Below are 11,792 nucleotides of genomic sequence, written 5' to 3' on the forward strand. Positions count from 1 at the left end.
TGACATAAAGATGGACACCGTGGCACTAACTCTGGAACATGAGTGATCAAAATTTTTATTTAAAATACTTTCACATCATTTTCTTTATAAATCGATACATAAGGGCGGTCTGCATCTGTCAAGTACCACACATTTAATTATAACAGAATGCTTACATCATTCATATCCTGACCCTAAACTTCGTGAATTCCAGAATACAGACTGCACAGAAGAAAGATCTGTCTTTAATCCCAACTGTCACTTAGGTGCAAAACCTCCGCTGTATCATTTTTGTTGCGTTAGTCTCCTTGTCTATAAAATCAGCATTTCCTCATAAAGCCATAGTAAGGTCTAGATGACACTATGGGAATGCCAATCCTATGAGTGCATCGTATAACATGTAACCAACTTTAAAATCACCTTACAAGGGATCCTAAAAATCACCCTGTGTCTCACAGAAGTCACATTTTCCTAAAATTTACAAATTACTTATGAATACAATAGATTACAAAGTTAGGATTCTCTAGGTTCTAATATACAAGGATAAATAACTTAAAAACATTTTAAAAAATTTCTTGGCCATACCACGTGGGACATGGGGTCTTAGTTCCCTGACTGGGGACTGAACCTGTGACCCTACAGTGGAGGCATTAAATCTTAACCACTGAGCCGCCAGGAAGTCCCTGAGTAACTATTTTATTTGACTGAGAAATGCTGATGATGTCTGGTAGTTACAGAGCGACTGAAGTCCCGTATCATCACGTAATTCTCTTCTTTTTGAATCCAAAGAGTGCCTGCTAGTAATACCTTCAACTTTGCCAACAGGAATACAGAACCATGAATGACTGACTCCTCATTCTGTTGTTACCCTTCCTCATCTGTATTACCAAAAAAAAGGGGTGAACACTGTTTACCAACACTTACCTCAAATATTGTTTTGCAACACTTGTAAAACATCAAGGATTATTTCTTATTTTCAAAATCCAGTATGTGACTTCATTCTCATCCTGAGAGATTTAGTAATTTGGTACCCAGAGTTCATGTTTAAATCAAAACAGCCAATGATCATATTCCAAAAGTCCCTGGAATAACTCCTGTTCTTTTCTCACTCTAATACATCCCTATTTGCCACTAGGAGGCCTGTTAACAAAAGGCTCTTGTGAGGACTCCAATGATGCTGTCGTGAGGTGAACCGGTTCAGCATGCATCATAAGGGAGAGTACACAGAAGGAGCGTCGGATCACTACAGTGAGAGACCCCAAGGGGGAAGGGTAACTTCGATTTCTAGGATTTAGCACAGTACTAGGAACTTGGTAAGTTTGTTGAATAAATGAATTTTCGAGAAGCTTGACAATCTTATTTGCCTGTATGTAACAGAATAAAAGCAGTAAATTAGTGAATCAACAGAGGTGGCTCACCATAGTTAGAGCTAATTGGCAAAATGATTCTGCCAAACAGCTCTGAACATTTCAGCAGCACCAAAGGGAATTAATGAATGAAGTAAGACAGGGCACAAACAGATATTCATGATCGCAAAATGTGAAACAAATTTTAAGAGGAAGAAAAAGTTTAACTGTATTGCTTGCTTCGTTTAATGTGGAGAAAGCACACTCTTAAAAAAAAAAGAGTCTGCTCTAGAAGAACCCTCATCTAGCTCAATTCTCTCTCGTTTTACAGTGTGTAAATAGCACTCTTCTAAAACAAGGCCAGGACTGAAGCTAAGCTTATTGGTTCCTAACTCACAGCAATGTTTAAGTAGCCACTTATGATAACATCTAAAACCAGGACACTGGAGAATAACTGAAGTTAAGACTATTAAAATGTTTTTGGTCAGAACTGGTACAAACATATAAAATATCAAATCTTTACTAACTTCTTCAAGTAATACAACCTATCTCAAATGCTGAATATATACTTTTTATAAGGAAACATTATTACACATAAAGACAATATTGTTTCACTTGAAGCCAAAAGATTAACTTCAAAAAATTTCAACTCTCACTGTAACAGAAAGAATAATGTATATTTCAAAAATCATTTTTCTCATGAATTGAAAATGATACACTGGTGGTTTGTTCCCAGGTCTTCTATCCTTTCTCAAAAGTACTTTTAACTGAAAACAATATGCAGATGCCTTTGCTTGGATAACCATGAATGATGTGGTCACTCACCAAGAGCCACATCCTGAAGTGGGAAGTCAAGTGGGCCTTAGGAAGCTATACTATGAACAAAGCTAGTGGAGCTGACGGAATTTTCGTCAAGCAATTTTAAATCCTAAAAGATGATGCTGTGACAGTGCTGCACTCAATATGTCAGCAAATTTGGAAAACTCAGCAGGGGCCACAGGACTGGAAAAGGTCAGTTTTCATTCCAATCCCAAAGAAAGGCAATGCAAAGAATGTTCAAACTACTGCACAATTGCACTCATCTCACACACTAGCAAAGTAATGCTCAAAATTCTCCAAGCTAGGCCTCAACAGTACACGAACTGAGAACTTCCAGATGTGCAAGCTGGATTTAGAAAAGGCAGAGGAACCAGAGATCAAATTGCCAACATCCACTGGATCACCAATAAAGCAAGAGAATTCCAGAAAAACATCTACTTCTGCTTCAATGACTATGCTAAATTTAGCCTCTGAATGTGCGGATCACAACAAACTGGAACATTCTTAAAGAGATGGGAATACCAGACCACCTTACCTGCCTCCTGAGAAACCTGTACGCAGGTCAGGAAGCAACAGTTAGAACTGGACATGGAACAGCAGACTGATTTCAAATCGGAAAAGGAGTACGTCAAGGCTGTGTATTGTCACCCTGTTTATTTAACTTCTATGCAGAGTACATCATGAGTAACGCTGGGCTGGAGGAAGCACAAGCTGGAATCAAGACTGCTGGGAGAAATATCAATAACCTCAGATATGCAGATACCACCACCCTTATGGCAGAAAGTGAAGAGGAACTAAAGAGCCTCTTGATGAGGGTGAAAGGAGAGTGAAAAGGCTGGCTAAAAACTCAACATTCAAAAAACTAAGATCATGGCATCTTGTCCCATCACTTCACGGCAAATAGGTAAAAAGTAGAAACTGTAGATTTTATTTTCTTGTGGAAAAATCACTGTGGACAGCGATTGCAGCCACAAAATTAAAAGATATTTGCTCCTTGGAAGAAAAGTTATGACAAACCTAGACATCGTACTAAAAAGCAGACATCATTTTGCTGACAAAGGCCCATATGGTCAAGGCTATGGTTTTTCCAGTCATCACGTATGGATCTGAGAGTTGGACTATAAAGAAAGCTGAATGCTGCAGAATTGATGTGTTCTTTTTTTTTTTAGAATTGATGCTTTCGAACTGTGGTGCTGGAGAAGACTCTTGAGAGTCCCTTGGACTACAGGGAGATCAAACCAGTCAATCTTAAAGGAAATCAACCCTGAATATTCATTGGAAGGAATGATGCTGAAGCCCCAATACTCTGGCCACTTGCTGTGAAGAGAAAGACTCTGATACTGGGAAAGATTGAGGGCAGGAGAAGAGGATGACAGAGGATAAGAGGGTTGGATGGCATCACCGACTCAATGACATTAGTTTAAGCAAACTCTAGGAGACTGTAAAGAACAGGAAAGCCTGGTGTGCTGCAGTCCATGGAGTCAGACACGACTTGGCAACTGAATATAATGCAGATGCAAAAAGATAAAGAAGCAAACAAATGTACAGATTACAATTACACAAACAAGTCTTTCTTAAGGCTCACAAGTGAAGGGCAATAGTGGAAAGCTTACTACAGGAAAAACACAAGTTATTCCAATTCACATTTTCTAGCTGCCTTTTCTTTCTCAGTTTAGGAAGCAACTTTAGTATCTACATACATGTAGTATTCTATTTAACTGTGTAATTTCTCCCTCTAAGAAAATGTCCATAAATAACTTAGTTGACATGGGGAGCAGGCATTTAATGCAACGTACATGACTAACCACTTGTGTGAAAACCAGAAAATGCTGGGGTAGTTAAGCAAGAATTTACCATACAGAATTTAAAGAAACATAGTTGTATTAATAAATGCTATCTACTTGAAGTCCATTTTTAGGAAGGCTCAAATTTAGGAAGCAGTTGCTCATAAAGCATCTTTTTTACATCTTATTTGCTCTTACAATCTTCAATAAGAAATTTCCAAGAGAAGAAAATCTGGACATAAAATTCTTTAACACTGTCAAATCCTAAAATGCTATGCACTTGGTAGAACAGTCACAATTCTAAAGTAATGCCATGTCATGACAATACCAGAAAAATATCAACAGTAATAAAAGTGACTCAGCAAAAAGTAACAGTGGTGACAAGAGAGGTAACAGCTAACATTTAATAAAAAAAACCTGTCAAATTTAGGAGGTATTATTTTCATTCCATATTAAGAGTAAATAAAGCTGGGTATGATTTGTGTGAGATGACGTAGCTGGTATGTGCTGGAGCTAGAATTTTAAATCAAACAATGTGGATACAGTCTGTCCCCAGGCCACACCCCTTTCTTAACCACAACGCTTCACTCCATAAACTGGTAAGGTAAGGTCAAACCAACAACAGTATCTTTGAAACTAACTTTGTTTTTCTTAATTTTTAATAATAACTTTTGCCCCATTAGATGTTTTGAATCTGAAAAGAAAAACAAGTCCTGGTAGCCAGGTAGAGGAAATTGGACAGATATTAAATAAAGTATAAACTTTGTCCTTCTAGTAAAAACAAAAGTCCTGAAATAATTATGTAAACATTCTCTTTAGGGTTAATAACTGCTTCAAACAGCTTTAAACAGAGGACACTTATTTTGTCCGTTTCGTGAATAACCAGTCCCTGACTACCTACGGCAACAGAGGGGAGCAGCCTCAGTACAGACGACTGAAGACGCTGGTTATTTAACTCCTTTAAGTAAAGACAAGGCAGAGTATCCTTGATGGACAGGGAAGGACCATGGTTTTTGAAAGAGGCCTAGCAGATTAACGTAACCAGTATACAACACTTGTGATCCTCAAAATGGAGTAGTTGACGAACAGCATGGTTTTTTTTTTTAATCCTACAACAATCAGTTAAAAAAAAAAAGCAATTATTCCATTTACTGATTGTGATATCAAACGTTTCTCTCTCAAAAAGAAGAGTCGAAAGACTGCATGCTTTTTCATTGTACATTTTAAACTGGCTCTGATTTACCCTGATGATCCACTTGCTTATAAACAGCATGCGAAAGTCTTTTTAAAAACAAGTATATTTTTGACACAAGGAATTCCCTAGAAATCTTTGACGTCTTTAGGTGTTCAAGTTGTTAAGTGGAAGATGGCCAGCCCTATCACCCAACAAGTATTTACTGAAGAGCTTCTGAGGCTCCAGATGAGACAAGAAGGGAGGCAACCACCTGAGCCTAAAGCGCCCCGCACACCTTAGGGCTCGTCTCAAATGGCAGGAGCACAAATGTCACGCAGCCTTTAACTCCCGCCATAAGCTAGAACTCCCCAAAGCACTAAACCCAGCACCCAATTACCCATCTCATTATGAGAGCTAGAGAATCAAGGGGCAGGGGTGGGATATAGGGAGACAACATGGATTCTTGTTTTCTTAAATCAAGCCATCGTGTATAAGAACCACCACAAAAAGTGAAGACATCTTAATGTTCTTGATCACTATAAGGTTCTAGAATATACAAATTCAAGAGTACAGTATATATTCCACCTTACAATGCAATTAGAGAGGGAAATTTTAAGTGAGCTCTTACATGTTACTAAACATAAATAGTTAAGTCTAAAATAAAGAATAGATGAAACATAAAAACATCTGGCCAGGTTCATTTTTAGATAACTCCTCCCACACATAAGCCAAACAAAAATACACATTACCTACAAGTTATAGATCTTAAACAACTCAAACCTTGAAATCCTTAGATGCTTCTAGTCCTTCAGAGTGAAGAGCTGTTTAGCGAAGAGCATAAAAGAACAGTGTTCACTCTGTAAACAAGTTAATACATCTTATGCCTTAAACACGTTAATTATCTTTCAAAAACAAACAAAAAACCAGGACTAATATGTGGTCAACATAATAAAAAGGTATTCAATAACCATTAAGACAGAAACTTGGATGTAAATTCCTTCTAAAGGTGGTTAAAAAAGCCAGACTCAATCTGTACAAGCACAAAGTACTAGAAGTTTTACGTGTGAGAATGAAAACTTTTTGACAATTTCATTACTGAAATGTAAACAATCTAATTGGTATTAAATGGAAACAGAGATTATATACACACACTCATACACACATATCAAAGGATATGTATATTTATGATGCATTGACACGGGGTTAAACTTTTCTTTTAAATGTCCTTCTTGAGATGTCATTAGGAAACTGTACTCTTAGAAGGTAATTGGGAGTATCCATAATAAAAACAAAAATTCTACTCTTGGGCTACATTTACCAGGACTTGAGTTCTTTACCACAGTACTTCACTGCTTTTGTTATTTTAATATGCACTGTGAAGGCAGGGAGGGTAAGAATATATCAAGTCCCAAACATATTTTGGCCCAGGTGTTTAGCCTACAATGCACGTGTATTTTGAGAAATGCTGCAAGCAACAATCACTTGCCAAAAAGTAGTTATAATAATTAACCTTTTGTACCAGGTGAAGGTGGGTGGGCAGAGTCTTGAAAGTCTTTAAAATTTTTCCTAAGACTTTAGGGTGTCCCTGGGTGGGTGTCCCTGGTGGCTCAGCTGGTAATCTGCCTGCAATTCAGGAGACCTTGGGTTCAATGCCTGGGTCCGCAAGATCCCCTGAAGAAAGGAATGGCTACCCACTCTTTCTTCTTGCCTGGAGAATTCCACGATAGAGGAGCCTGGTGGGCTACAGTCCATGGGAACTCGAAGAGCCAGACACAACTGAGTGACTAATATACTATGTGGATGTGGACTAGTTACTTTTGGTCCAATTTGTTTTCTGGAGGAGGCTAAAGCTTGAGAGGTGATATTTCATTACTAAACCACATATACACAGATACATTAACAAGGAAACAACAAAGAATGTGTGATATACTGTTCAACACAAGTTTTAAAGATACCAAGATTTCTGAATCAAAATAAAAAACTCATGTAAAGGACTGTATTTCTGATGCTCATTCATTATAAATAAATATGAAGTATTAACAATAAAATAGAATCACACTGTAACATGACACCCAAACACTGGGGCTGGCTGTCACTCGTTACACTGCTGGTCTGTTAAATAGGAAATAGCCGTTGTCCACTGTATTTCCTACAGAAAAGTCAGAAGATAGCCGAGTTTTGTAATTTATGTTAAAGGAATAATCTGAAATCATAAATATAATTCTCAGTGTACTTACTTGAGATCATATATTCAATGCACAGCATAAGTTATGCTTTTAAAAGATGGACTCCCAAGAAGTTGCTACATGCCAAAGAATATCTGCCTTACGTATTTCAGAAGTTAAAACAAGTATTTGACTTTTTAAAATATGAGGTTAAAAATATATTCGTGAACACCTGAAAAAATATAGTCCTGCTTAATTACACACCTCTTGCAAAATAGTGTCAATCTTAAAGCTGTGTGGTTCCTCTGACATTACCTAATTCAAAAGCTTCATTTGACACATTAAGCAGGACCAAAAAGGGCTTTGCCCCACTGCTATACCCAGCTGCTGCTGCTAAGTCGCTTCAGTCGTATCCAGACTCTGTGCGACCCCACAGATGGCAGCCCACCAGGCTCCCCCGTCCCTGGGATTCTCCAGGCAAGAACACTGGAGTGGGTTGCCATTTCCTTCTCCAGTGCATGAAAGTGAAAAGTGAAAGTGAAGTTGCTCAGTTGTGTCCAACTCTTAGCGACCCCATGGACTGCAGCCTACCAGGCTCCTCTGTCCATGGGATTTTCCAGGCAAGAGTTCAGGGATCTCGCTTCTCATCTCTTCCCAGTACGGCACTGCTGGCTGTGTCCTCTTGGTCCCGCACGTTTCTTCCCCTCAGCGTGAACACCGTCCCTGTAAGCAGTCTTGATGTCACCTCTTTCCCCTTTTCTTTCACTTTCTCTCCAGGTCTCATTTCCCTTTCATGTCTCTCTTCATTAATCACTCACTTCTTCTCTTCCCTCACCCTAGGAGCATTCTTAAACATATTTAATAAAATGTAACTAATTTTGCCAGTGTAATTTGTAAATAGTCCAGTTATTTAGAATTTTAATCGTAACTCTTTTCCTCTTTACTTTTACTATTTTCACCATTCATTCTAAAGCCAACACAATTCAGCAGACATCAGATAATTTGAAAACACTTTTAAACAGTATCAAGAAAGATACCAATCAAATCTGAGACTTGGGACACTGATTCTACTCATGTTTGCATCTGTATTTTATCATCTTGGAGATAACCAGGAAATCAAAATATTAAAACACATTATCTTATCAAAAAATCAAGCTATAAAGTTTGAGTCTGCAGCTCAGCTCTTTTACTCACTCTGTGACCTATTTAGTTACCCATCATCATACAATCAGAACTGCAAAATCTTATTTGTCAATGTATGAGTCAATTAAATGAAGAAACGATAAAAGAAAATCTCACCCCCAATGGTACTCTCTTGAAATTCATGAAACTGGCCCTTCACAAAACGAAGCACAAGGCTTGATTTGCCAACAGCAGACTCTCCCAGAAGTACTAGTTTGAACTGGCATATTTTATTTCCAGTATTTGGCCCGTTGGGTCTTGTTGCTCCTCGATTAGCCATGTCCAAATTTGAAAGAAGTCCCTAATTTCAGTTTCTTAAATGAACTTCCAGGACGCAAGGTGTCAATTCTTTTCTTTCTGGAGGTAAAGAAACCTGTTAAAAAAAAAACAAATATGAAGTAATTAAAAATACAAATCAGCATAACAAAGCAAACCTCATATTATCACTTTAAAATTTTGCCTGTAACACAGCAATACATGACAATTATAGCCTCTACTGGACACTGTCATTTACTTTAATTCACTGCCTTGATTAATAAGTAAAGGTATGAGCTTTGAGCCTAAAATCATTCTGTAATTTTTAAGGCTCTGTAAACATTTTAAACCTAACCTTTACTAAAGACTCAACTTTGTGCCAGATGGTTTTAATTACTTAACATAGCCACTCAACAATCCTGTAATGTTACCTATTCCAATCCTTAAAAAATAAGGCAACAGGCATAGAAAGGTTAGGTGACTTGACTGAGGTCACACAGTTACTGTGACAGAGCTTCAACAGAGCTGAGTTTCAACCCATGCAAACTGAAAGGTGACTAGTTCTGGTTCTGGAACTAGATTACTTAGGTTAAAACGGTTTTGAGTAAAATTAAGTCAATTAAGGGAAAAATCTTAGAGCTTAAAACAGTTAAGTTCAATAAAAGTCAGCCATTATTATTTGAAGGCTCCTTTTAAATGGCACATGCTTTTTATTTAATGGTAACTTTGGAGCAATATTTTAAGTAGATCTATGTCTGGTGGCTAAAGGATTTAATACTGTATTCTCACGTTCTCAAATACATCATTCGTGCAAGTGTTAACCGCGGTTCTCCGTATGGTGAGTGAATTAGTGTCTTATTTACTTATACTCTTGTAGTTTTGGGGCTAACAATTAAACGTGTCATTATTTTCTATTTAACACACTAACAAAAAACTAGCCTAAAGCACAACTTCTAAGTCTTCTTTTATTATTTAATAATGATAATTCTCAAAGATATTAGCAAACTTTTAAAATATTATTTTCCAAGCTACTCACAAATCAATTGTAGTAGCTTTCTCCTACTTTTAATCAAAATCTGACCATGTGCTTAATAACATTAAATATGATTCTCCTTTTCAAGTCACTGTTAGATTTCATTTAGGTACCTCTTAAGAAATTTGTCTTGCCCATGAAATGAGTTTATACAAGAATCTCTCTTAACAATGAACTCATTAATAAACGTATCTATGAGACCATACATCAAGACAATAAAATCACCTCTACTTTATCTAAACGGCAGCACTGAAGACCTCTTATCTTTCAGTAATACATATTGTACCTAAAATATTTACAAATGAAATAATAGATCTGAGTTGCTCCTAAACAATGGGGGTATAAACAAAACAAGATAACTGAAGCTAGTTGATGGGTTCATTATACTATTCTTCCTACTTCTGCATAAAGAATTTTCTGTGATTAAAAAAATGCTCCAATCTCACATCTATCCTCCCACCACTCCCAAACACACTCCATTTGGGGATCTAATTCGATACAGCTATACTAATTTCTGCTGGAGCAACTGCTTTCATTTCAAACTCTTTACTCCAGAATATCCAGTTTTCATAACTGCTGTGAGAACAGAATATAAACGTAAAATATTTCTGATACAGTGGTCAACACACAGCAGCGACTGAAAACAGGCAATTACAGAGCCCCTTTGGTGGAATGACGACCGAACATCAAGAGAATGCAAGTAAACTGAAAGTGCACCAACAGACTTCACGTACCACACAACGCAACTGAGACACCTCCAGCTTTACCTACAGAACAGCAAACTGAATCGCTCATCAAGGGCAACATGCTCTGAATTCCTACAGTCCTGCCTAAACTTCAGGGAAAACATCAGATGCTCATTAAAGGGGGAAAAAAAAGATTTAGCTTTGGTTATAGTTCCAAGGACCTCAAACAAAAACATTAACTAAATCTAATTATGAATACAGTTAGCATTACATTAAGGTTAAAAGCTATATTTTGTAATATTCATTTGTATTCATTACAAACTTTTGTTTCCCAAAACCAAAGATTTTGCAGAAAATGCATTTTAAATCTTTTGAAAATAACTGCTATTCTGTAGTTAAAGTCCTTCTGGGTACTCTCTGATCAAAACTGAATTCATGACAGCAGCTAACATTTACTAGGCATTTATTTTATGCCAATCACCATTCCACGAATTAGGCTTACAGCAACCCTAAGAAGCTCTTACGATCCCCATTTTAAATTAAGAATCAAGTTTCTGAACTGCCCGGAATTATCGCAGTTGTGTCCATGTGGGTTTTTTCCCCCACTAGTTATGTGAAAGGCAACTGATTGGACACTTAGGCTCCACTTCAGCAAAAGACAAAAACCAAGTATGTGAATTATGACGTTCAGAGCTTAAAAAGTCTGCAAGTCTTCAGAGAATAGCCAGTTTGCAGGGAGGCGAACAGCAGAGCACGCTCAAAGGGCTCTACCGTCTGAGGGCTTCGGCGGCCTAGCTGTGTCGGGCTGCTTTCAAGCCGCACTTACCTTCCAGAGCTGTGACAAGAGCCCCTAGACAGCCGGGCTCCCCGGGCCGCCGCCTCCCTGCATTACCCGGCTCGGGGAGCCGGGGTGGGCGGAGCTCCCCGAATTCACACCTGCCAGAGGCCCAGGTTCCTCTTCGGGGAACACCTGAACCACCGGCAGCAGTTCCGACCGGCCAACAGGCAGGCCCGCCGGCCCGCGCGCATCCCTCCCCTCTCCTCCCCGAACCCAGCCCGACTCCGGCCGCGGACCCCTACCCGGCTGCCGGGACGGGGCAGCGGCGCCGCGGCCTCCGGGCCGCTCTCGGGGCGCCATCTTGAGAAGGGAACTGGGTGACACCCGCCGCTCCCTCGGCCGGCCCCCAAACCCTGGCCTCCGGGACCCCTTCAGGGGGCCACCGCGGCCGCCGGGCGAGACGCCTCTTCCGGCGGCTTTCCGGTCCCGGGCCCCGGCGCGAGCAGGAAGGCTGGGGGCCCCTGTGACCCCAGACCCGCGGACCACTCGGGCTCTGACCCGCTTCGCGGGCGGAAGGCTGGCGGGGCTACC

General features: G+C 39.2%; 1 protein-coding gene across 1 annotated transcript in view; it reads right to left on the bottom strand.

Annotated features, from left to right (window-relative positions):
* Positions 1-9,284, bottom strand: part of RAB5A (RAB5A, member RAS oncogene family) — a 30,197-nt gene extending 20,913 nt beyond the window's left edge. Inside the window, exon 1 of the mRNA XM_010856708.1 lies at positions 8,567-9,284. Within this exon, the coding sequence (XP_010855010.1) occupies positions 8,567-8,729 (163 nt within the window). The 5' untranslated portion in view covers positions 8,730-9,284. The remainder of the gene's footprint in view (positions 1-8,566) is intronic.
* Between the last annotated feature and the right edge of the window lie 2,508 nt (positions 9,285-11,792).

Source organism: Bison bison, unplaced genomic scaffold (genome assembly GCF_000754665.1).
Source record: "Bison bison bison isolate TAMUID 2011002044 unplaced genomic scaffold, Bison_UMD1.0 scf7180017864374, whole genome shotgun sequence".
NCBI classification, from domain to species: Eukaryota; Metazoa; Chordata; class Mammalia; order Artiodactyla; family Bovidae; genus Bison; species Bison bison.